The 27,987-nt window shown below is 38.7% G+C and overlaps 1 protein-coding gene across 2 annotated transcripts in view; it reads left to right on the forward strand.

The window, feature by feature from the left end:
* The window catches only part of ZDHHC15 (zinc finger DHHC-type palmitoyltransferase 15), a 227,303-nt gene that overhangs the window by 57,892 nt on the left and 141,424 nt on the right, over positions 1 to 27,987 (forward strand). For both annotated transcript variants that reach the window (XM_049873316.1, XM_049873317.1), the window contains exon 3: positions 3,871 to 3,965. In XM_049873316.1, coding sequence (XP_049729273.1) covers positions 3,871 to 3,965 — 95 coding nt within the window. The remainder of the gene's footprint in view (positions 1 to 3,870; positions 3,966 to 27,987) is intronic.

The raw sequence follows: 27,987 nt of genomic DNA on the forward strand, positions 1-27,987 counted from the left end.
TTTTTAGCTATGACATTTCCGATTAGTGTCTGATCTCTAAAATCTACATGATACTGCTAAAACTCAACTACAAAAAGACAAATAACCCAATTAAAAAATGGGCAAAGGATATGAACAGACACTTAACTAAAGATGACATTCAGGTAGCTAACAGATACGTGAGGAAATGCTCACAATCATTAGTCATTAGAGAAATGCAAATCGAAACTACAATGAGATTCCATCTCACTCCAACAAGGCCGGCATTAATCCAAAAAACACAAAATAATAAATGTTGGAGAGGATGTGGAGAGACTGGAGCACTTATACACTGCTGGTGGGAATGTCAAATGGTACAACCACTTTGGAAATCAATTTGGCGCTTCCTTAAAAAGCTAGAAATAGAAGTACCATATGATCCAGCAATTCCACTCCTTGGAATATATCCTAGAGAAATAAGAGCCTTTACACGAACAGATATATGCACACCCATGTTCACTGCAGCACTGTTTACAATCGCAAAAAGATGGAAGCAACCAAGGTACCCATCAACGGATGAATAGATAAATAAATTTTGGTATATTCACACAATGGAATACTACACCTTGATAAAGAACAATGATGAATCTGTGAAATATTTCATAACATGGAGGAATCTGGAAGACATTATGCTGAGTGAAATTAGTTGCAAAAGGAAAAATATTGTATAAGACCATTATTATAAGAGCTCAAGAAATTAAACAGCTGGCTACAAGAGTGGGGAGGGAGGGAGGGAGGGGGTATTCACTAATTAGATAGTAGACAAGAAGTATTTTAGGTGAAGGAAAAGACAACACAGTACAGGAGAGGTCTGCACAACTGGACTAAGCCAAAAGCAAAGAAGTTTCCTGGATGCTTCAAAGGCCAGTGTAGCTTGGCAGGGGTTTGGGGACAATGGTTTCAGGGGACCTCTAGGTCAATTGGCATAATAAAATCTGTTAAGAAAACGTTCTGCATCCCACTTTGGAGAGTGGCATCTGGGGTCTTAAACACTAGCAAGCAGCCATCTAAGATGCATCAATTGGTCTCAACCCACCTGGAACAAAAGTGAATGAAGAATACCAAAGACACAAGGTAAGTATGAGCACAAGAGACAGAAAGGACCACATAAATCATCAGCCTGAGATCAGAAGAACTAGATGGTCCCCAGCTACAACCGATGACTGCTGTGACAGGGAATACAAGAGAATCCCTGAAGGAGCAGGAGAGAAGTGGGATACAGACCTCAAGTGCTCGTATAAAGATGAAACTTAATGGTCTGACTGAGACTAGGAGGCCCCCAGTGGTCATGGTCCCCAGACCTCATTAGCCCAAGACTGGAACCGTTCCCAAAACCCACTCTTCAGACAGGTATTGGACTGGACTATAAGACAGAAAATGATACTGGTTAAGAGTGAGCTTCTTGGCTCAAGTAGACACATGAGACTATTTGGGCAGCTCCTGTCTGGATGGAACAGGAGAAGGCAGATTGGAACAGAAGCTGGTGGAATGGACTTGGGGTATACAGGGTGGAGAGAAGGAGTGTGTTGTCTCATTAAGAGAGAGATACTAGGAGTATATAAATTATTGCTACATAATATTTAATATATAAATATATTTATATAATTTATGTATAAATTATATTGGTGTATATAAATTAGTGTATGGGAGACTGACTTGATTTGTAAACTTTTACTTAAAGCACACACACACACACACACACACACACACACAAAATCCACAGAACTGGACCAATAAGCAGCATCATGATTAACGAAAAAATGATTGAGGTTATCTAGGATTTTATTTTACTTGAATCCACAATCAACACCCTTGGAATCAGCAGTCAGGAAATCAAATGACATATTGCATTGGACTAATCTGTTGCAAAAGACCTCTTTAAAGTGTGAAAAAGCAGATGTCACTTTGATGAGTGAGGTGAGCCTGACCCAAGCCATATTTCCAGTTGCCCCATATATGCATGCGAAAGTTGGACAATGGAATAAGGAAGACTGAAGAAGAATTGATGCCTTTGAATTACGGTGTTGGTGAAGACTATTGAATATACCATGGACTCCCAGAAGCACGAACAACTCCGTTTTGGAAGAAATACAGCCAAAGTGCTCCTTGGAAGCAAGAATCGTGAGACTTCATCTCATGTGCTTTGGACATGTTATCAGGAGGGACCAGTCCCTAGAGAAGAACATCATGCTTGGTAAGTAAAGGGTCAGCGAAAAAGAGGAAAATCCTGGACAAGGTGGATTGACACAGTGGCTGCAACAGTGGACTCAAATATAACAACGTTTGTGAGGATGGTGCAAGGCTGGGCAGTGTGTCATTCTCTTGTCCATAGGGTCACTATGAGTCGGAAGAAACTTGACAGTACCTAACAAATAACAACATAGAAATGAGAATATCTAGAAATACATACACCAAACAGGCGTTATGCCTTAAGAGAGGGAAGTGGAAGGTTCAGGGTATGTATGTGGGGGATGGGGGTTGGGTGTGGACATTTACTTTTTACTTTATATTGCTTTATTTTTTAAAATGAGATGTCATAATTACTAAAAAAAAATAATGAAATACATAAAAAAGTCTTGTACTGTAGGGCTAGGAACACTGGCCACAAGAACAAGGCTTTGTTCAATTCAGTCATAAATGTGTAAAAGGCTCAGTTCTATGAACTTGGACTTGAGTCACATCATTCCCTTGACTGTTTCTAATGGTGTGAGGTAATAAGACCATGGCATCCAAGGTCTCAAAATGATACAGTAAACTGACCTTCGGTCTTAAAACCAACTCTGTGAAGAGTATCAAGATTTCCCATATCTGAAGAGCTATCCAAGAGGCAGAGTATAAAAAGAAAGGGAGTGGAGAGCCCTTTTCACAGTTCACTCAAAGGCGCAACTCAGACTTTAGAAGTATTTAGACTTTGAGGCTATGGGAAAGAACTTGGCATTTAGAGTTAGAAGGCTTATGTTGTTTTTTTTTCTTTTCTTTTTAAAATTTTTATTGTGCTTTAAGTAAAAGTTTACAAAACAAGCCAGTCTCCCATACAAAAATTATATACGCCTTGCTATATACTCCTAGGTGCTCTACCCCCAGTGAGACAGCACATTCCCTCTCTCTGCCCTCTATTCCCATGTCCATTCAGCCCAGCTTCTGTCCCCCTCTGCAGAAGGTTTATGTATAGCTGTGGACTTTGGTTAATTAACTACCGTAAGAGTCTCAGTTTCTTCGTGTATTATAAAATGGGAAGATAATCTCTGTCCTGTTATCTCTCTCACAAGGTTATTAAGGAAATAAAGCTATGTAATATAAAAAAATTTTTTTTTAATATATATGAAGGAAACCCCGGCAGTGTAGTGGTTAAGAGCTACTGCTACTAACCAAAAGGTCAGCAGTTTGAATCCACCAGGTACTCCTTGGAAACTCTCTGGGGTAGCTCTGCCCTGTCCTGTGGAACTGACTTGACAGGAACAGGTTTGGTTTGTTTTTTTAATGTATATGAAAGTGCATTGTAAACTCTAAAGTGCTGTGTAAATACTATCATCTTTCAGTACCAACAGTGGCAGAGATAATGACACATATTGTCATGAAGGACATTTCTCCCTCTACTACAGAATCATGTGGCAACTTTTAAAACATGAAACAGAAAGTTCTTGTTCAAAATTTAGCATTATACCTGGTTTCTTGCACTTCTGTTGCTTCCAGGCATGGGAAAATGATAAGAATGAACATTGTATAATAATACTAGAGAATACTTGGTAATAGGAAAGCAAAATAGAAATCTGTTGTTGAGCTTTATGTCTTTTTAAACTTTTATAAATGGATAAAAGTATAATATAAACCTTAAAATTTTTCTTATTTCAGTTGTCTACCTCATACTCTACCATGCCATCTTTGTGTTCTTTGCCTGGACCTACTGGAAGTCTATCTTTACACTACCACAGCAGCCAAACCAGAAGGTAAGAATACTTGTTATTTCATAAAGCTAAGAATGGAAGAAAGAGATGCTAATAAAGCCGGATAGTAGGCAGAAAGGGGAGCAAATAGCCTTCCATTATAAAGGAGAGATTGAGGGTAATCTTAATGGAGAATTCTTAGTCATAAAGGTAAATTAAAAAGGCAGATAGACAGTTGAAGGAATTTGTGTAATCACCAGCCCTGGATATCTTTAAGACTAGGAAACCACTATTTGCATTAGTGATATAATTAGAGATGCAAGAATCCACTTGGATTCTGGGGACTCACCTCTTCAATTCTATGAAACTGTATTATTTTAGTATCTGGCAAGGCTCTGAAAGTCAACTCAGAGGAAAAAAAATCAATAGTTAAATAAATTGTTTTCAAACCAAATTACTTGAATCCAAGTGTTTTATGTAGTCTTTGGAAGGGTTTCATGAAAGAATATGTGATCATATCAGACATTTATAATGTGTGGCTACTCTAAATTAGGTTAGATTCCAAAGTAAAAACAAACAATGGAAGAGATTTTCAGTCTCTAAACATTAGGAAATACACTGGTTTAAACTGTCCCCTTCATGGAGTCAAAATGGTACACTTAGAAGAAGACAATTAAACACAAAAGAAGGCAATAATGCAGGAATTGAAGAAGAAAAAGAAAGATATGACATAGAAAGCAAATAGCAAAATGGCATATATAAATCCTACCTTATCAGTAACTACATACATTAAGATGGATTAAACCCTCCAAACAAAAGGAATAGGCAGAATGGATTTAAAAATATCATTCAACTATATGCTGTCTACAAGACTCACTTTAGAATCAAAGAGACAAATACATTCAAAATGAAATAATAGAAAAAGTTTTTCCATGCGAATAGTGACCAAGTAACCTAGTATAGCTATACTAATATCAGACAAAATAGACTAAGTCAAAAATTGTTACAAGAGGCAAAGAAGGACATTATATATTGACAAAACAATTAATTCAAGAATATTGTTATGGATTGAATTGTGTACCCCAAAAATGTGTATCAACTTGACTAGGCCATGATTCCTAGTATTGTGTGATTGTCTACCATTTTTGTCATCTGATGTGATTTTCCTATGTGTTGTAAATCCTACCTCTATGATGTTAATGAGGTGGGATTAGTGGCAGTTATGTTAATGGATCAGGAGTCAATCTACAAGATTAGGTTGGTCTTCAGTCAATCTCTTTTGAGATATAAAAGAAAGAAGTGAGCAGAGAGACGTGGAGACCTCATACCACCAAGAAACAAGAGCCAGGTGAATATTGCGTCTTTTGGACCTGGAGCCCCCGTGATGAGAAGCTCCCTGACCTGGAAAGATTGATGACAAAGATCTTCCCCCAGAGTCTACAGAAACAGAAGGCCTTCCCCTGGAGCTGGTACCCTGAGTTCAGAATTCTAGACTCCTAGACTGTGAGAGAATAAATTTATCTTTGTTAAAGCCATCCACTTGTGGTATTTTTGTTATAGCATCACTAGATAACTAAGATAAATATATAGCCATTATAAACATATGAACACCTAACAGAAACCAAAAACCAAACCAAACCCATTGCCGTTGAGGCAATTCCAACTCATAGTGACCCTATAGGACAGAGTAGAACTGCCCCATAGGGTTCCCAAGGAGTGCCTGATGGATTCAAACTGCAAGCCTTTTTAACCACTCCACCACCAGAGTTTCCACACCTAACGAAGAAGACCCAAAATATATGAAGCAAGTGGCAAACATTGACAGAATTGAAAGAAGAAATAGATAGTTCTATAATAATAGCAGAATTCAATGCACAACTCTCAGTAATGGATAGAAAAGTAGACAGAAGATCATAGCAGAATTCAATGCACAACTCTCAGTAATGGATAGAAAAGTAGACAGAAGATCATAGCAGAATTCAATGCACAACTCTCAGTAATGGATAGAAAAGTAGACAGAATATCAATAAGGAAATAGAGGACTTGAAAAACACTATAAACCAATTAGACCTAACACATATATAGAACATTGTACCCAACAGCGATAGAATAAACATCCTTCTTAAATACACATGAGCCATTCTCCAGGATAGGCTATATGTTAGGCCACAAAGCAAGTCTCAATAAATTTTAAAAGACTGGAATTATACAAAGTACATTCTGTGACCACACTGGGATGAAACTGAAAATCAATAACATAAGCAAAACTAGAAAAGTTTGCAAATATGTGGACATATTAAAAACACCCCCTCTTAAACAACTGGTGGGTCAAAGAAGAAATCACAAGAGAAATTAGAAAATACTTTGAGGTGAATGAATACAAAACACGACATAACAAAACATATGGGACGAAGTAAAAGCAGTTTTCAGAGAAAAACTTACAGCTGTAAATGCCTTCATGAAAAAGAAGAAAGGTCTCAAATCAATAACCTAACTTTATATTTTAAGGAACTAGAAAAAGAAGAGCAGAAGGAAGAAATAGTATAGATTAGAGCAGATATAAATGAAATTGAGAATAGAAAAGTAGTCAACAAAACCAAAAGTTGGTTCTTTGAAAAGATCAACAAAATTAACAAAACTTTAGCTTGATGGGATAAAAAGAGAGAGAGAAAGTATAAGTAAAATCAGAAGTGAAAGTGGGGACTTTACTAGTCACCGTACAGAAATAAAAAAGGGTTGTAAAAGAATGCTATGAATGATTCTACACCAACAAATTAGATAACCTAGATGAAATAGACAAATTTTAAAAAACACACAAATTACCAAAACTGACTCAAAAAGAAATTGAAAATCTGAACAGACCTATAACAAGTAAGGAGATTGAACCAGTAATAATAATAATAAAACCTCCAAAGAAAAATCCAGGACCATATGGCTTCAGTGGTGAATTTTACCAAACATTTAAAGAATTAATACCAATCCTTCTTTCTCTTTCAAAAACTGGAAGAGAGAAAAACACTTCCCAACTCATTCGATGATGCCAGCATTACACTGACACCAAAGTCAAAGATACCACAAGAAAAGAAAACTACAAGCCAGTATCGCTTAAGAATATAGATGTAATAATCCTCAACAGAATACTAGCAAACTGTATCCAGTAGCAAATTAAAAGGATTATACACCGTGACCACGTGGATTTATCCCAGGAATGCAAGGCTGGTTCAACAGAAGAAAATCAATCAATGTAATACAGTACATTAATAGAATGAAGGAAAAAAAAAAAACCGTATGATCATCTCAATGGGTACAGAAAGAGCATTTGACAAAATCCAACACCTTTTTATGATTAAAATTTTTTTCAACAACCTAGGAGTAGAAGGGATCTTCCTCAAAATGACAAAAGGCATTTATGAAAAACCCACTGCTAACATCATACTCCATGGTGAAAAACTGAAAGCTTTCCCCCTAAGATCAGGAACAAGACAAGAATACCCACTTTGTCCAGTTTTATTCAACATTGTACCTGAAGTTCTAGCCAGATCGATTAGGCAAGGAAAAGAATTAAAAGACATTCAAGTTGGAAAAGAAATAAAATTATCTCTATTGACAGATGACATGATTTTACATGTAGAAAATCGTAAAAACAATACACAAAAAACCTACTATAGCTAATAAATGAATTCAGCAAAGTTTCAGGATATAAGATCAACATGCAAAAATCAGTTGTTTTCTATACATTAGCAATAAGAAATATAAAAGAAAATAAAACAATTATATTTACAATACCATCAAAAATACTTAGGAAGAAATTTAACAAAGGAGGTGTAAGATTTGTACATGGAAAACTATAAACACTGTTGAAAGAAATTAATGAAGACCTAAATAAATGTAAAGATATCCTGCATTCATAGATTGGAAGACAAACTTTGGCAGTGCTCTCCAAAGCAATCTACAGATTAAATGCAATCCCCATCAAAATCTCAATGGATTTTTTTTTTGGCAGAAATTTTATGGAATGGCAAGAGACCTAGAATAGCCAAAAAAGAACAAAATTGGAAGACTCACACTTGATGAATTCAAAATTTACTGAAAAGCTACAGTAATCAAAACAATATGGTACTGGCAAAAGAATAGACATATAGGTCAATGGAATATAATTGAGAGTCCAGAAATAAACCCATACATCTACGGCCAACTGATTTTCAATAAGTGTGCCAAGACCATTAAATGTAGGAAAGACTAGTTTCTTCAACAAATGGTGCTGGGACAGCTGGATATCTATATGCAAAAGAATGCATTTGAACCTTACCACACACCATATGCAAAATTAACTCAAAATGAACCAAAGACCTAAATGTCAGAGCTATAACTATAAAATACTTAGAGGAAAACATATACGTAAATCTTCATGACCTTGAATTTGGCAATGAATGGATTCTTAGGTACAATCCCAAAAGCACAGACAACAAAAACAGATAAATTGGACTTCATCAAAATTAAAACGTTTTGTGCATCAAAGGACACTATCAAGAAAGTGAAAAGCCAACACACAGAGTGAGAAAATATTTGCAAGTCAAGGATACAGAATATATAAACAACACGTAGAACTCATTATCCTAGAGACAAACTCCCAAATTTAAAAATGGTGAAAGGACTTGAATAGACAATTCTTCAAAGATATATAAATGTCCAACAAATACATCAAAAAGATGCTTAATATTATTAGCAATCACAGAAATGCAAGTCAAAATAATTGACTGCTTTACACTATTTATGAAGCTTATAGCCCAACAGAGAGAAAGACTAAGTGCTTGGGAATTTTTTAGGGATAAACTGGGACATGTTAACAGGAGGGACTAGTCCCTGGAGAAGGACATCATGCTTGGTAGAGTGTCAGCAAAAAAGATGAAGACCCTCAATGAGATTGATCGACACAGTTGCTGCAGCAATGGGCTCCAGCATAGCAAGGATTGTTGAGGATGGCTCAGGACTAGGCAGTGTTTCTTTCTGTTGTACATAGGGGCACTATGAGTCAGAACCGACTTGATGGCACCTGATAACAACTGTAATCCTCAGTAAGGTTTGACAAGTGCCAGAAATAGAGCGTCTAGTCCTAACATCTTATTCTAAACCAGTCTATTTGTTGAATAAACACACAGTTTTTATCACACACAAATGGAAGCAACTCTGTTTCTGCCCTCCAGCTAGATAGAATATACCATATTGTTGTTGTTAGGTGCGTCAAGTCCATCCACACCTAACATAGTGACCCTGTGTACAACAGAACCAAACACTGCCCAGTCCTGCACCATGCCCATAATCGTTGTTACACCTGAGCCCATCGTTGCAGCCACTGTGTCAATCCATCTCGTTGAGGGTCTTCCTCTTTTTTCGCTGACTCTCTATTTTACCAAGCATGATGTCCTTCTCCAGGGACTGATCCCTCTTGATAACATGTCCAAAGTATGTGAGACATAGTCTCACCATCCTTGCTTCTAAGGAGCATTCCTGTACTTCTTCCAAGACAGACTTGTTCGTTCTTTCGGCAGTCCATGGTATATTCAATATTCTTCCCCAGCACCACAATTCAAAGGTATCAATTCTTCTTCGGTCTTCCTTATTCATTGTCCAGGTTTCACATGCATGTAAGGCGATTGAAAACACCATGGATTGGGTCAGGTGCACTTTAGTCTTCAAGGTGACATCCTTGCTTTTTAATATTTTATAAAGAGGTCTTTTGCAGCAGATTTGCCCAATGCAATGTGTCTTTTGATTTCTTGACTGCTGTTTCCATGGGTGTTGATCGTGGATCTGAGTAAAATGAAATCCTTGACAACTTCAATCTTTTCTCCGTTTATCATGTTGTTGCTCATTGGTCCAGTTGTGAGGATTTTTGTTCTCTTTATGTTGGGGTGTAATCCATACTGAAGGCTGTGGTTTTTGATCTTCATCAGTAAGTGCTTCAAGTCCTCTTCATTTCAGCAAGCAAGGTTGTGTCATCTGCGTAATTCAGGCTGTCAATGAGTCTTCCTCCAATCCTGATGCCACGTTCTTCTTCATATAGTCCAGCTTCTCTGATTATTTGCTCAGCATACGGATTGAATAAGTATGGTGAAAGGGTCCAACCCCGATGCACACCTTTCCTAACTTTAAACCATGCAGTATCCCCTTGCTTTGTTCGAACAACTACCTCTTGATCTATGTACAGGTTCCTCATGAGCACAATTAACTGTTCTGGAATTCCCATTCTTTGCAATGATATCCATAATTTGTTATGATTCACACAGTTGAATGCCTTTGCATAATCAATAAAACACAGGTAAACATCTCTCTGCTTTCAGCCAAGATCCATCTGGCATCAGCGATGATATTCTTGGCTCCATAGCCTCTTCTGTATCTGGCTTGAATTTATGGCAGTTCTCTGTAGATGTACTGCTGCAGGCACTTCTGGATGATCTTCAGCAAACTTTTACTTGCATGTGACATTAATGATACTGTTCGATAATTTCCTGCATTCGGTTGGATCAGCTTTCTTAGGAATAGACATAAATATGGATCTCTTCCAGTCAGTTGTCCAGATAGCTGTCTTCTAAATTTCTTGGCATAGACGAGTGAGCACTTCCAGGGCTGCATCTGTTTGTTGAAACATCTCAACTGGTATTCCGTCAATACCTGGAGCCTTGTTTTTTGCCAATGCCTTCAGTGCAGCTTCGACTTCTTCCTTCAATACCATTGGTTCTTGATCAAATGCTACCTTCTGAAATGGTTGAACATCAACCAATTCTTTTTGGTATAGTGACTCTATGTATTCTTTCCATCTTGTTTTGATGCTTCCTGTGTCATTTAATATTGTCCCTGTAGCATCTTTCAATATTGTAACTCGAGACTTAAGTTTTTTCTTCAGTTCTTTCAGATTAAGAAATGCCAAGCATGTTCTTCCCTTTTGGTTTTCTAACTCCAGGTCTTTGCACATGTCATTGTTAATACTTGACTTTGTCTTCTCAATCCCCCTTTGAAATCTGTTCAGCTCTTTAACTTCATCATTTCTTCCTCTTGGTTTGGCTACTTGATGTTCAAGAACAAGTTTCAGAGTCTCTTCTGACATCCATTTTGCTCTTTTCTTGCTTTTCTGTCTTTTTAATGACCTCTTGCTGTCATCATGTATGATGTCCTTAATGTTAATTTTATTCAACATTGTGTACCATAAAGAAATTATATGTCCAAGGACATCGCAGAAATTAAAGGGCCACCATAAGGTACTACTTTTAATTATCAAAATTAAAAAGAATTTTCAAAAACTTTATGCTTTCATGTTAGTATACATTGTTCTTCTAAGAAAACAAAATAACTGAGTGTTTTTTCTATTAAATTTACAATACTTAGTTGCTCTTTTAAAACACTGCCCTTCAGCCTTTTGGTTGGGACAGATCTTAATTATGTGGCTCTGACCAGCTCATTGCAGAATCCTTAGCATCCTGGGCCCCCATCCAGTAAATGCCCATTGTGCACTGCATTTAGTATAACACCCAAAAACTCCCCTACACATTTCCAAATGCCCCCTGGGGTTAGTACTTAATTTGAAAACTGTAACTGAGAATGACATTATACTGTAAAAATGCATCACTAGGTATGGTTCTTAAAATAGACTGTTTGATTATATACATTTTTAATTTATAAGTCGTTGTCACGGATTGAATGATGTCCCCCCAAAATATGTGTCAACTTGGCTAGGCCATGATTCCCAGTATTGTATAATTGTCCTCCATTTTGTGGTTTTGTGTAATTATGTGTTGTAAGTCCTAAATCTCTATATGTAAATGAGGCAGGATTAGTGGGGTATGTATCTTGTACTAAAGGGCGTGATTCAAGTCACAGCCTTACTCAAGTCACACCGTTACTCAGGTCACCGCCTTATTTAAATCATACCCTTACTCAAGTCACACTGTTGTTTGTTGTTGTTAGGTGCCTTCAAGTCTGTTCTGATTCAGAGCGACCCTATATACAACAGAAAAATCACTGCTGGGTCCTGTGCTATCCTCACAACTGTTGTTATGCTTGAACCCATTGCTGCAGCCACTGTGTCAGTACATCTCGTCAAAGGTCTTCCTCTGTTTCACTGACCCTCTGCTTAGCTTAGAGCCCTTCTGTAGGGACAGGTCCCTCCTGACATGTCTGTCTTGGTCATCTAATGCTGCTATAACAGAAATACCACAAGTGGATGGCATTAACAAAGAGAAAATTTATTCTCTCACGGTCTAGTAGGCCACAAGTCCAAATTCAGGATGCCAGCTCCACAGGAAGGCTTTCACTCTCTATCAACTCTGGAGGAAGGTTCTTGTCATCATTCTTCCCTTGTTCTGGGAGCATCTCAGTGCAGGAACCTCAGGTCCAAAGGATGTGCTCTGTTCTGGGCACTGCTTTCTTGGTGGTATGAGGTCCCCAACTCTCTGTTTGCTTCCCTTTCCTTTTATCTCTTGTAAGATAAAAGGTGGTGCAGGCCACGCCCCAAGGAAACTCCCTTTCCATTGGTCAGGGTTGTGACCTCAGTAAAGGTGTTACTATCTCACCGTAATCATCTTTAATATAAAATTACAATCACAAAATGGAGGACAACAACACAATACTGGGAATCATGACCCAGCCAAATGGATACACACATTTTTGGGGGGTCATAATTCAATCCATTGCAATGTCTAAAGTATGTGAGATGAAGTCTCACCATCCCTGCTTCTAAGGCACATTCTGGCTGTACTTCTCCCAAGACAGATTTTTTTCCTTCTTCTGGCAGTCCATGGTATAGTCTATATTCTTCGCCAACACCTTAATTCAAAGACATCAATTCTCCTTGGCTCTTCCTTATTTTTTTATAATTTTTATTGTGCTTTAAGTGAAAGTTTACAAATCTAGTCAGTCACTCATATAAAAACTTGTATATACCTTGCTACTTACTCCCAATTACTCTCCCCCTAATGAGACAGCCCGCTCTCTCCTTCCACTCTCTCTTTTTGTGTCCATTTCACCAGCTTCTAAGCCCCTCCACCCTCTCATCTCTCCAGGCGGGAGATGCCAACATAGTCTCAAGTGTCCACCTGATCCAAGAAGCTCACTCCTCACCAGCATCCCTCCCCAACCCATTGTCCAGTCCAATCCATGTCTGAAGAGTTGGCTTCGGGAATGGTTCCTGTCCTGGGGGAACAGAAGGTCTGGGGGCCATGACCACGGGGGTCCTTCTAGTCTCAGTCAGACCATTAAGTCTGGTCTTATGAGAATTGGGGGTCTGCATCCCTTTGCTCTCCTGCTCCCTCAGGGGTTCTCTGTTGTGTTCCCAGTCAGGGCAGTCATTGGTTGTAGCCAGGCACCATCTAGTTCTTCTGGTCTCAGGATGATGTAGTCTCTGGTTCATGTGGCCCTTTCTGTCTTCTGGGCTCATAATTACCTTGTGTCCTTGGTGTTCTTCATTCTCCTTTGATACAGGAGGGTTGAGACCGATTGACGCATCTTAGATGGCCTCTTGCTAGCGTTTAAGACCCCAGACGCCACTCTTCAAAGTGGGATGCAGAATGTTTTCTTAATAGATTTTGTTATGCCAATTGACTTAGATGTCCCCTAAAACTATGGTCCCCAAACCCCCACCCCTGCTTCACTGGCCTTCAAAGCATTCCATTTATTCAGGAAACTTCTTTGCTTTTGGTTTAGTCCAGTTGTGCTGACCTCCCCTGTATTATGTGTTGTCTTTCCTTCACCTAAAGTAGTTCTTATCTACCATCTAATTAGTGAATACCCCTCCCCCACCCTCCCTCCCTCCCTCCTCTTGTAGCCACAAAAGAATGTTTTCTTCTCAGTTTAAACTGTTTCTCAAGTTCTTATAATAGTGGTCTTATACAATATTTGTCCTTTTACAACTGACTTATTTCACTCAGCATAATGCCTTCCAGGTTCCTCCATGTCATGAAATGTTTCACAGATTGATCACTGTTCTTTATTGATGTGTAGTATTCCATTGTGTGAATATACCATAATTTATTTATCCATTCATCCGTTCATGGGCACCTTGGTTGCTTCCATCTTTTTGCTGTCGTAAACAGTGCTGCAGTAAACATGGGTGTGCATATATCTGTTTGTATAAAGGCTCTTATTTCTATGGGGTATATTCCAAGGAGTGGGATTGCTGGATCGTATGGCAGTTCTATTTCTAGCTTTTTAAGGAAGCGCCAAATCGATTTCCAGAGTGGTTGTACCATTTGACGTTCCCACCAGCAGTATATAAGTTTTCCAGTCTCTCCAGAGACTCTCCAACATTTATTATTTTGTGTTTTTTGGATTAATGCCAGCCTTGTTGGAGTGAGATGAAATCTCATTGTAGTTTTGATCTGCATTTCTCTAATGGCTAATGATCGTGAACATTTCCTCATGTATCTGTTAGTTACCTGAATGTCTTTTTTGGTGAAGTGTCTGTTCTTATCTTTTGCCCATGTTTTAATTGGTTTTTTTTTCTTTTTGTAGTTGTTTTTGCAGTATCATGTAGATTTTAGAGATCAGGCACTGATGAGAAACGTCATAGCTAAAAACTTTTTCCCAGTCTGTAGGTAGTCTTGTTACTCTTTTGGTGAAGTCTTTGGATGAGCATAGGCGTTTGATTTTCAGGAGCTCCCAGTTATCTAGTTTTTCTTCTGCATTCTTAATAATGTTTTGTATACTGTTTATGCCGTGTATTAGGGCTCCTAATGTTGTCCCTATTTTTTCTTCCATGATCTTTATTGTTTTAGATTTTATATTTAGGTCTTTGATCCATTTTGAGCTCGTTTTTGTGCATGGAGTGAGGTATGGGTCTTGTTTCATTTTTTTGCAGATGTATATCCAGTTATGCCAGCACCATTTGTTAAGGAGACTGTCTTTTCCCCATTTAACTGTTTTGGGGCCTTTGTCAAATATCAACTGCTCATATGTGGATGGATTTATGTCTAGATTCTCAATTCTGTTCCATTGGTCTATGTTTCAGTTGTTGTACCAGTACCAGGCTGTTTTGACTACTGTGGCGGTATAATAGATGGGTCTTCCTTATTCATCTTTCAGCTTTCATACGCACACGGGGGAATTGAAAACATCATAGCTTGGATCAGGCACACTTTAGTTCTTAAAGTGACATCTTTGATTTTTAACACTTTAAAGAGGTCTTTTGTAGCAGATTTGCCCAATGCAGTACGTCATTTGATTTTTTTTTTGGATGATCATAAGAAAAATTTATTTTTCATTTTGCTTTTTCCAAGGCATAATATTTATAGTTTACAGTTTTCGTAGCATCTAACCTTTTTCTTTTTTTTATTGTACTTTAGATGAAGTTTAATAGAGCAAATTAGTTTCTCATTAAACAATTAGTGCACGTATTGTTTTGTGACATTGGTTGCCATCCCCACGACATGTCAGCACTCTCCACTTCTTGACCGTGGGTTCCCCATTATCAGCTTTCCTGCCCCCTAATGCTTTCTTGTCCTTGCCTGGACTGGTGTGTCCATTTAGTCATGTTTTGTTTTATGGGCCTGTTTAATTTTTGGCAGAAGGATGAACCTCAGTACTGAGTGAAAAGTGTGTCCAGTGGCCATACACTCGGGGTTTCTCCAGTCTCTGTCAGACCTGTAAGTCTAGTCTTTCTTGTGTGTATATGTGAGTTAGAATTTAGTTCTACATTTTTCTCCAGCTCTGTCTGGGACCCTCTATTGTGATCCCTGTCGGAGCAGTCGGTGGTGGTAGTTGTGCTGAACTCAGTCTGGTAAAGGCTGTGGTAGTTGTGGTCTATTAGTTGTTTGGACTAATCTTTCCCATGTGTCTTTGATTTTCTTCATTCTCCCTTATTCAGACGAGATGAGACCAGTGGAGTATTTAGATGGCCGCTCACGAGCTTTTAAGACTTCAGGCACTACTCACCAAAGTAGGATGTAGAACATTTTCTTTATAAACTGTGTTATGTCAGTTGAGCTAGATGTTCCAGGAGACCATGGTCCCAAGCCCTCAGCCCAGTAATTTGGTCCCTCAGGGAGTTTGGATGTGTCTGTGGAGCTTCCATAACCTTGCCTTGTACAGGTTGTGCTGGCTTCCCCATCATTGTGTACTATCTTACCCTTCACCAAAGTTACCACTTATCTATTGTCTAGTTAGTGTTCTTCCCTACCCGCCCCTCCCCTACCTCCCTTCCCTACTTTATAACCATCAAAGATTATTTCTTTTCTTGTGTAAACCTTTTCTTGAGTTTTTATAATAGTGGTTTTATACAATATCTGTCCTTTTGTGATTGGCTTATTTCACTCAGCATAATGCCCTCCAGAGTCATCATGTGATTAGATGTTTTGCAGATTCATCATTGTTCTTTATCATTGTGTAGTATTCCATTGTGTGTATGTACCATAGTTTGTTTATCCATTCATCTGTTTATGGGCACTTAGGTTGTTTCCATCTTTTTGCTATTGTGAATAATGCAGCAGTGAACATGGCTGCGCATATGTCTATTCGTGAGACAGCTCTTATTTCTCTAAGACATATTCCTAGGAGTGGGGTTGCTGGATCATATGGTATTTCTATTTCTAACTTTTTAAGAAAGCCCCATATCATTTTCCAAAATGATTGTACCATTTTGCATTCCCACCAGCAGTGCATAAGAGTACCAGTCTCCTCACAACCTCTCAAGCACTTGTTATTTTCTGTTTTTTTGATTTGTTCCAGTAATGCTGGGGTGAGATGGTATCTCATTGTGGTTTTGACTTGCATTTCTCTAATGGCTAGTGATCACAAGCATTTCCTCATGTGTCTGTTAGCCACCTGAAAGTCTTCTTTGGTGAAGTGTGTATTCATAACCTTTGCCCATTTTTAATTGGATTTTTTGTCTTTTTATTTTAAAGGTGTTGGATTTCCTGTAGATTTTAGAGATTAGACCTTTCTCGGATTTGTCATAGCCAAAATTATTTTTCCCAGTCTGTAGGTTCTCTTTTTACCCTTTTGGTGAAGTCTTTTCATGAGCGTAACTGTTTAATTTTTTAGAAGATCCCAGTTATCTAGCTAATCTTCTGGTATTTGTGTATTGTTAGTTATGGTTTGTATCCTTTTTATGCTGTGTATTAGGGCCTCCGCATCAACCCCATTTTTTCTTCCATGATCTTTATAGTTTTTGGTTTTACATTTAGGTCTTTGATCCTTTTTGATCCATTTGAATTAGTTTTGTGTACAGTGTGAGGTATGGGTCCTGTTTCATTTTTTGGCAGATGGACATGCAGTTCTGCCAGCACTATTTGTTAAAAAAAATTGTCTTTTCCCCGTTCAAGGTACCTTGGGCCTTTGTTGAAGATTAGGTGACCATAGGTGGATGGATTTACATCTGGATTCTCTATTCTGTTCCATTGATCTGTCGTTGTACCGGTAGCAGGCTGTTATGTAGTGTGATTCTTCCTACTTTATTCTTCTTCAATAGTGCTTTACTTATCCAGGGCCTTTTCCCCTTCTGTATAAAGTTAATGATTAGTTTTTACATCTCATTAAAGAATGCTGTTGATATTTGGATCAGAATTGCACTGTATTTGTAGATTGCTTTCGGTAGAAATGACATTTTAACAATGTTGATTGTACCTATCCATGAGCATGGTATGCTTTTCCATTTATATAGGTCTCTTTTGGTTTTTTGCAGCAGTGTTTTGTAGTTTTCTTTGTATAGGCTTTTACATCCCTGGGTAGATTTACTCCTATGAGATAAAAAAAAAAGCAACTTGCTTTTTTTTATCTTATTTTTTAAGGGGGTGTTATAAATTGTATTATTTTTCTGATATCCTTTTCATAGTTCTCTTTATTGGTATATAGGAACCCAACTGTTTCTCGTATGTTTATCTTGTATCCTGCTACTCTGCTAAATATTTCTATTAGTTCCGATAACTTTCTCATGCAGTCTTTTGCGTTTCTTTTCATAGTATCATATCATCCGCAAATAGGGAAGTTTTTACTTCTTCCTTATCAATTTGGATGCCCTTTTTTCTTTTCCTTGCCTTATTGCTCGAGCTAGGACTTGCTGCACAATGTTAAATAGGAGTGGTTATAAAGGGCATCCTTGTCTTGTTCCTGTTCTCAGGGGGAATGTTTTCAGCCTCTCTCCATTAAGAATGATGTTGGCTGTTGGTTTTGTATAAACCCAAAACCCAGTGCCATCGAGTCGATTCTGACTCATAGTGACCCTATTTAACTTGCTGCACAATGTTAAATAGGAGTGGTTATAAAGGGCATCCTTGTCTTGTTCCTGTTCTCAGGGGGAATGTTTTCAGCCTCTCTCCATTAAGAATGATGTTGGCTGTTGGTTTTGTATAAACCCAAAACCCAGTGCCATCGAGTCGATTCTGACTCATAGTGACCCTATATAAAAAAAAGACCCTATATAGATGGCCTTAATTACGTTGAGAAAATTCCTTTCTATACCTATTTTTTAGGTATAGAAATAGGTATAGAAAGGAAACCCTGGTTGCATAGTGGTTAAGTGCTACATCTGCTATTCAAAAGGTTGGCAGTTCAAATCCACCAGGCACTCCTTGGGAACTGTATGGGGCAGCTCTACTCTGTCCTATAGGGTCGCTATGAGTCGGAATCGACTTGATGGCAATGGGTTTGTTTATATAAAATATATATATATACCTATTTTCTGATTGTTTTTTAAATCAGGAATGAGTATTGGACTTTACTGAATGACTTTTCTGAGTCGACTATGATAATCATGTGATTTTTTTTGTTTTGTTCTATATATGTGGTGGATTACATTGATTTCTGGTGTTGAACCATCCTTGCTTACCTGGTATGAATCCCACCTGGTCGGGGTGTATTTTTTTTTATATGATGCTGAATTCTATTGGCTAAAATTTTGTTGAGAATTTTTGCATCTATATTCATGAGATATACTGGTCTGTAATTTTCCTTTTTTTGTAGTGTCTTTGTCTGGTTTTGGTATCAGGGTTATGCTGGCTTCATGGAATGAATTTGGAAGTGTCCATTTCTCTTCTGTGTTCTGAAATAGCATGAGTAGTACTGGTGTAAGGTCTTCCCTGAAAGTTCCATACAAATCTCCATTGAAGCCATCTGGGCCAGGGCTCTTTTTTTGTTGTTTGGAGGTTTTTTTAATTACCTTTTCGATCTTTTCTCTTATTATGGGTCTGTTCAGATTTTCAACTTGAGTTTGTGCTTGTTTGAGTAGGTAGGGTGTTTCTAGAAATTTGTCCATTTCCTCTAGGTTTTCAAATTTGTTGCAGTAAAGGTTTTCATAGTACTCTGTTATGATCCTTTTTATTTCAGTTGGGTCTGTCATTTCTTATTGGGGTTATTTGCATCCTCTCCTGTTTTTCTTTTGTCAAATTGGCCAATGGTTTGTCGATTTTGTTAATTCTTTCAAAGAACTGTCTTCTGGTTTTGTTGATTCTATTGTTTTTCTATTCTCTGTTTCATTTATTTCTCCTCTAATTTTTATTATTTCCTTTCCTCTGGTGTCTGTGGGCTTCTTTTGCTGTTCTCTTTCTATTTGTTCGAGTTGTATAACTAATGTTTTGATTTTGTTCTCATTTGATGTGTGCATCCATTGCTGTAAATTGACCTCTGAGCACTGCCTTTGCTGTGTCCCAGAGGTTTTGGTATGATGTGTTTTCATTCTTGTGTGATTCTAGGAATTTGATTTCATCTTTGCTTTCTTCTATTACCCAGTGGCTTTAAGCAGGGTGTTACTCAGTTTCCATATATTTGATTTTTTTCCTTGCTCTTCCTGTTATTAACTTCTACGTTTATAGCATTGTGTTCAGAGAAGACTCTTTGTATTATCTCAATGTTTTGGGGTTTGTTGAGTTTTGCTTTATGGCCTAAGATGTAGTCTATTCTTGAAAACCTTCCATGTGTTTTGGAAAATGTGTACTTTGCTATTGTTGGGTGGAGTGTCTTATATATGTCTATAGAGGTTGGTTTATTGTGGCCTTTAGATCTTCTGTATAGTTGTTGAGTTTCTTTCTAAATGTTCTGTCCTTTACCGAGAGTGGTGTTTTGAAGTCTCCTGCTATTATTGTTGAACTGTCAATTTCTCTTTTTAGTGTTGTTAGAGTTTGTTTTATGTATTTTGGAGCCCTGTCATTGGGTGCATAGATATTTATTATGGCTATAAACTCATGGTGGATTGTCCTTTTAATCATTATATAATGTCCTTCCTTGTCTTTTATGGTGGACTTTGTTTTAAAGTTTATTTTATCCGATATTAATATTGCCACTTCTGCTCTTTTTTGGTTGCTATTTGCTTTATATTTTTTTTTCCATCATTTGATTTTTAATATATTTACATTTTTGTTTCTAAGGTGTGTCTCTTGTAGATAACATATTGATGGGTCCTGTTTTTTTAAGCTGTTCTGTCACTCTGTGTCTCTTTATGGGTGCATTTAAGCCATTTACGTTCACTGTGATTGTAGATAGGTGTGAGTTTATTGTGGTCATTTTGTAGTGCTTTTTTTTGTGGTGCCATTTTCTTTGTTTGTCTTACTGTCCTGTGCTGAATTCCTTTGTTTACAGATTTTTTGTTTGTTTCTTTCATTTTTGTAGATTTTGTGTTTACTGAGACTTTCTGTTTTTCTTTATTTTGGTGAGTAGGTTTGTTAACTTTCTTTGTGATTACCTTGAAATTTACCCCTATCTTCCTAAGTTTAAACCAGCATTTTACTACTTGATATCACCTTGATTTCCTCTCCATTCAAAAGTTCTGTAGCTACACCATTTACTCCATTTTTGTTCTGACGTTGTTTGATTTACAGATTGACCTTTCTGGTTCCCTGTTGTAAATCTTTTTTTTTTGTTTGTTTTATCCTGGAATTTATTATCTAGGTTGGTATCTGGCTCATGTGGTCTTGCATCCTAGATTCAGGCTGTTGTCTCATGTTGTTGATTCTCTAACTGAAGGACTCCATTTAATAATTCTTGGAAGTTTGGTTTGGTTTTTATGTATTCCCTTAATTTCTGTTTATCTGGATATGTCCAAATTTTGCCATCATATTTGAGCTAGAGTTTTGCAGGATATATTATTCTTGGTTGGCAGTTTTTTTATTTCAAGGTTTTATATATGTCATCCCATTGCCATCTTGCCTGAATGTTTTCTGCTCAGTAATCAGAACTTAGTCTTATTGTTTCCCCACTCTATGTGACTTTTCATTTTTCTTGATCTGCTCTCAGGATTCTTTTTTTGTGTTTGGTTTTAGCAAGTGTGATTATGATATGTCTTGGTGATTTTCTTTTGGGATCTATCCTATATGGGGTTTGTTGAGTTTCTTGGATGGTCAGCTTTTCATCTTTCATAATATTAGGGAAGTTTTCTGTCAGCAAATCTTCAATGATCCTCCCTGTATTTTCCATTTCCCCCCCCTGTTCTGGACCTCCAATCATATGTGTATTTTTTGCTTTTGATTGTATCCCACATCATTCTCAGGGTTTCTTTATTTTTCTTCCTTCTTCTCTCATTGTTCTCCTCAAACAATGTGGTATACGAGGATTTGTCTTCAATTTCACTGATCCTGTCTTCCATTGTTTTAAATTTGCTCCTAAAACTTTCTATGGTGCTGTCCATTGCTGAAATCTTGTGATCTTTTGGATTTCTAATTGCTGTTTTTATATGATTTCTATTTGTGTGCTTATTTTGACATTTTGTTCCTGTATTATTTTACTGGATTCTTCCATTTTTTGCCTCTTTTCCATGATTTCGTCTGTATTTTCTGTACTTTTGTCTATTTTTCTCCTTATTTTTGTTTGCATTTTTCTTTATCTCTTGGAGATCCCTGAATATTAGACTTTTGAATTCCCTATCAGGTAGTTCTAGTGCCTCTTCTACTGGAAGGTCATCTGGGTGTTTTATTTTGGACCTATTGTCAAGTCATCCTGTCCTGTATTTTGTTTTTGTTTTTATATTGTCTGCTGTCTTCAGAACATTCGGGAATTTTCTTCATTTATTGATGGTAGATTCGTTTGTTTCATCCTGCTTTTTTGTTTGGTTATATCTGGGTAGGTGGGCTGGGCGTTCTTTGTTGTTTGCTCATCTTTGGGCACAATACTTCTCACCACCTTGTCCAGGTAGGCAGGGCCAGTTGCTCAACTATGGTGGGGTGGGGATGGATCATTTGTGGCATGTACTGGGGCTGACAGGGTGGGGCTGGAGGCAGTGTAGGACAGGGTCTGGTGTTCTGTGCCTGTGCTACTTGGGGGTGTAGCACTTAGCTTGCAGTGCAGATAGGTAGGAGAGAAGGGGGAGGATTAATGTGTGGAGCTAAGTGGGTGTGAGAAAGAAGAGCATGAATAGAGAGAACTGAAGCCAAAAAAATGGTTCTGGGGGAGCTTTCCAGTGGAGTGGCGTGGATCTGGGGAAGCAACGTGCCAGTGATTGTCTAGGTGGGCCATGTGGCACAGGCTGTCAAGAAGGGGTGGAGATGTCACACACACAACTTGGTGGGTGGAAGAAAAGAGAGGAATGGAGAGAGAGATAAGAAACTAAAAAAAGAAAAAAGAAGCACCAGGGGGCCAGTTGGTTGGGGGAATGGAAAGGAAGGAAGGTAGAGAGAGACAAGAAACTGAGAAAAACAAAATAGTCCAAGGGAGCCCACCAGTGTGGCAGCACAGACTGGGGAGGCTGTGTGCCGGTGGCTTCCCAACTGAGTAGTGTGGCAAGCCCGTCATAATGTGGCAGAGATGGCACACGTGGCCAGTTCAGTTGGGAGAAAGGAAAGGAAGTAAGTTAGAGACAGGTAAGAAACCAAGAAAAAAAATGCCCCGAAAGAGCCCACCAGCATGGCAGCACAGACTGGGGAAGTCATGTGCCAGTGGTTCTCCAGCCATGTAGTGTGGCAGAGACAGTCACAAACATGGGAGAGACAGCACATGTGTCCAGGGGGTCGAGAGAATGGAAAGGAAGGAAGGTGGAGGAAGAGAAGAAACCAAGAAAAAAAATGCCTCACAGGAGCCCACCAGTGTGGCAGTGCAGATTGGGAAAGCTGTGTGCCAGCTCCTCCCCAGGCAAGCGGTGTGTCAGAGCCTATCAGAAAGTGGCAGAGACAGCACACTGGCCAGGTGGTTGGGAGAAAGGAAAGGAAGGAAGGTAGAGGGGGGTCAAGATATTAAAACAAAAAAAAGTTCCCCGCAGGAGCCCACTGGCATGGTGGCGTGGACTGGGGAAGCCATGTGCCAGCAGCTCCCCAGTCTAGTGGAGGGGCAGAGTCAATCAAAACACAGTGAGGATGGCACATGTGGCCACATGGTCAGTAGAAAGGAAAGGAAGGAAGGTAGAGAGAGTCAAGAAACCAAGAAAAAAAGGAAAAAAAATACCTCAAAGGAGCCCACCGTTGTGGTGGCACGGATTGGGGAAGCCATGTGCTGGCAGCTTCCCGTCTACCGATTTGGCACAGACCATCAAAAAGCAGTGTAAATGGCACATGTGGCCAGGTGATCTGGAGAAATGAAAGGAAGGTAGAGAGAGACAAGAAACCAAGAAAAAAAATGCCCTGATGGAGCCCACTGAGGTGGTAGTGCAGACCAGGGAAGCAGCTCCCCAGCTGAGCAGTGTGGCTTGCTCGTCCAGAAGGAGTGGAGGTGATACATTGCACCAGCTGGGTGAAAGAAAGGAAAGGAAGGAGGTGAGAGAGAAGAAACAAAAAGTAGGCAAAACAACAATAAAAATGGCACTGAAGGAGCAAGCCGAGGCGGGGGAGTATGGGGTCAATCCAAGCAGTAAATAGCCGGCTTCTCTCTGGCTGAGTGATTGTAACCCACTGGAAAGTGGTGGAGGCCACACAGAGGGAAGAATGGTGGCAGCTGGGAAAGTGTGTATCCTTGGTTACTGGGTGTTCTGTCTCCTGCTGGGAACTCTGTGAAGTTGCCTTCCTGTACTCCCTGTCTGCCATTCTTGGTGGCTGGGGGTCCAAGATGGTGAGTCCATGCCACATGAGCTGTTAGGGGACCTTCACTTCATAGTTCTCCTCGTTCTCTGTCAGTTTCTTATTCCATTTGGTGCTTGTTTGAGTTCTTTGTCCCTTCATTTGATGTTCAGAGTTCCAGGATTGACATTTGTATCTGTTTTAGTTAGTTTTTTGGGTGTTTGCTATAGAGGGATGACATGATGCGTCTGTCTATAGTGCCATGTTGGCTCTGCCTCATCTGTCTTGTGATTTCTGATTGCTGCTTCCATGGGTGTTGATTGTGGATCCAAGTAAAATGAAATCCTTGAGAACTTCAGTCTTTTCTCCGTTTATCATGATGTTCCTTATTAGTCCAGTCATGAGGATTTTTGTTTTCTTGCTTGAGTCACACCTTTTATCTTACAAGGATAAAAGGAGATAGAAGTGAGCAGAGAAGAGAGGGATCTTACTACCACCAAGAAAGAAGAGCCTGGAGCAGAGCGTGTCCTTTGAACCTGGTGTCCCTGCACTGACAACCTCCTAGTCCCAGGGGAAGACTGATGCCAAAACACATGGAGATCTCCAAGGATTGCTGGGCCCACAGATGTTGAAGGAAGACAAAGACCTTCTCTCAGAGCCAACAGAGAGAAAGCCTTCCCCTAGAGCCGGCACTCTGAATTCAGACTTCTAACTTCCTAAACTGTGAGAAAATAAATTTCTGTTATAGTAGCACTAGATAACTAAGACAGTTGTTTATATTTAAATTATCTTAACTAATTTATTAATTTGTTTTAATCTTTTTTTTAATTTATTTTGGTGTTGTTGAGAATATACATAGCGAAACATACACCAATTCAGCAGTTTCTACATGTACAGTTCAGTGACAATAATTACATTCTTCAAGTTGTGCAAACATTCTCACCCTCCCTTTCTCCCCATAAACTCACTGCCCCCTAAGCTTCTTATCTAATCTTTTGAATTGCTGTTGTCAATTTGATCCCACAGAGATAATTCTTAAAAGAGTATAATGCTCAAGCCTCACATTTTTTACTAGTTAATCTAAACTATTGTTTGATTTTAAGAAGACTTCAGGGGATATTTTTGATTTAAGGTTTAAAGATTATCTCAGGGCAATAGTTTCCAGAGTTCAACCAGCATCCATGGCTCCAGAGAATTTGAAATTCTTTTCTTCAGTTCCCCCTTTTTTGATCAGGATCCCCCTATAGAATCCTTGATCAAAATGTTCAGTTGTCTTACTTTTTATTAAGGTATAGCATATGTACTGTAGTCCCAGAATCATGCTGTAAATTGTACAATTTGGTGAATCTTCACCTATATATAAACCCATGTAATCCACCATCCAGATTAAGATTTTGAACATTTCTAGCACCTCAGAAATCTCCTTCATATCTCTTCTGAATCAAACTCCCCTCAGAAAAGAAAATTCAGAGATAACTGCTAATTGGAAATCTATTACCGTAGATTAGTTTTGCTTGTTTTTAAACTCCATAAAAACAAATCATAGTGTGCACTGTTCTGTGTAATCCTTCACCCAACATAATGCTTTTCAGAGTCATCAATGTTGATGCATGTTTAAGTAATTAATTTCCTTTTATTGATGTTAGTTACTCCCACTTGCCCATTTTATGAATATACCACAGTTGCCTTATTAATTCACTCATTGAAGGACACTTGTGTTCTTGCCATCTTTTCTATTACAAATAAAGCTTCTATGATCATTCTTTTACATGTCCTTTTACACACACACACTCATATTTCTCTTGGGTATACAAGTAGGAATGGAATTCCTGGGTCGTAGTACGTAGACGTATATTTAGCTTAAGTAGATAATATCAAACAATTCTCCAAAGGGATTGTATACATTTACACTCCAATGACTATCTTCTGTTCATCAAAATGCATTATTAAGGAAGAAAAAAGACAAGCCACAGATTGGGATAAAATATTCAAAATACATGTATCTAACAAAGGACTAGTATCCAAAATTTTAAAATGATTCCTATCAAAACATATAAGGAATTCCCAAAAATCTATACAAAAAAGACAGACAATCCATCCAATTCTTTTTAAAAATTGTTCTTTTCCATTATAACAGTTTTTTTTTTTTTTTAGATATTGTTTATTTTTGAGCCAATCTGTTATTTAGCTGAAAAGTGATCTCCAGGAGTGGTTTCAGTTCAAAGTTCAAAAGGTATCTCAGAGCAATAGTCTAGGGGGTTCCTCTAGTCTCTACCATTCCAGTAAGTCTGGCCTTTTTTAAAGAATTTGAGTTTTGTTCTACAACTTTCTCCCATTCTATCTGGGACCATCTATTTTGTCCCTGGTTAGATGGTCAGTAGTGGTAGCCGGGCACCATCTAGTTCTTCTGGCCTCAAGATAGATAAGGCTATGACTTGTGTAGGCAATTAGTCCTATAGACTAGTTTCTTCTTTGAGTGTTTGGTTTCCTTCTTTCTCTTTTGGAGGAGTAGAAACCAATAATTGTATCTTAGATGGCTGTTCATAAGCTTTTTTTAAAAAAATAATTTTTATTGTGCTTTAAGTGAAAGTTTACAAATCAAGTCAGTCTCTCACATATAAACTTATATACACCTTACTACATACTCCCACTTACTCTCCCCCTAATGAGTTTTTTTTTTTAATGAGTTAGCCCACTCCCTCCTTCCAATCTCTCCTTTCATGACCGTTTTGCCAGTTTCTAATCCCTTCTTCCCTCCCATCTCCCCTCCAGACAGGAGATGCCAACATAGTCCGAAGTAGCTCACTCCTCCTCAGCATCTCTCTCCAACCCGTTGTCCAGTCCAAGCCATGTCTGATGAGTTGGCTTCGGGAATGGTTCCTGTCCTGGGCCAACAGAAGGTTTGGGGACCGTGACCGCTGGGATTCTTCTAGTCTTCGTCAGACCATTAAGTCCGGTCTTTTTATGAGAATTTGGGGTCTGCATCCCACTGTTCTCCTGCTCCCTCAGGGGTTCTCTGTTGTGCTCCCTGTCAGGGCAGTCATCGGTTGTGGCCGGGCACCATCTAGTTCTTCTGGTCTCAGGATAATGTAGTCTCTAGTCCATGTAGCCCTTTCTGTCTCTTGGGCTCATAATTACCTTGTGACCTTTGTGTTCTTCATTCTCCTTTGATCCAGGTGGGTTGAGACTCATTGATGCATCTTAGATGGCTGCTTGCTAGCGTTTAAGATGTTCATAAGCTTTTAAGACCCCAAATGTTACTTTCCAAACTAGGATGTAGAACATAAACTTTATGGGCTATGTTGTGCCAATTGACCAAGTTGTTCCATGATACTATAGTCCTAAGCCTTCAAACCCCTTTGAACCAATCCTGAAAGGTGTTGGTTTATGTCTGGGAAGTATTTGTGACTGTGCTCCCTATGTGCTTTATTATATATATGAATATATATTTAGCACATAAAAACATGTATATGCACATGCCTACAGATACACCTATATATGCACTTGTATATATACATGTATACCTTCCTGTACACATATATGCATACATATCTACTCATGTAACCACTCACGTATTTTTTGGTTGTTATTGCTGTTGTTTCAGAATTGCATATGTTGTAGCATGTACCAATAACGTTCCTTATTCTTGTGTATTTCTTAGTGTCATCATTAACCTTGGTCAAATTGTGCACACTTCGCCCATATTCAGTATTGCCTTCCCCATCACCGGAAATAACACGTGTGTCATGGATTGAATTGTGTCCCCCCAAAAATGTGTGTATCCAGTTTGGCTGGGCCATGATCTCTGGTATTGTGTGATTTTCCTGTATGTTGTAAATCCTGCCTCTGTGATGTTAACGAGGGGATATGTGGCAGTTGTGTTAGTGGGGCAGGACTCAGTCTACAAGATTGGATTGTGTCTTGAGGGAATCTCTTGTGATATAAAAGAAAGAAGCGAGCGGAGAGACAGGGGGACCCCGTACCACCAAGAAAGCAGCACCAGGAGCAGAGCACGTCCTTTGGACACGGGGTCCTTGTGCCTGAGAAGCTCCTTGACCAGGGGAAGATTGAGGACAAGGACCTTCCTCCAGAGCTGACAGAAAAAGAAAGCTTTCCCCCTGGAGCAGACGCCCTGAATTTGGACTTGTGACCTACTAGACTGTGAGAGAATAAATTTCTCTTTGTTAAAG

This window comes from Elephas maximus, chromosome X (genome assembly GCF_024166365.1).
Source record: "Elephas maximus indicus isolate mEleMax1 chromosome X, mEleMax1 primary haplotype, whole genome shotgun sequence".
NCBI classification, from domain to species: Eukaryota; Metazoa; Chordata; class Mammalia; order Proboscidea; family Elephantidae; genus Elephas; species Elephas maximus.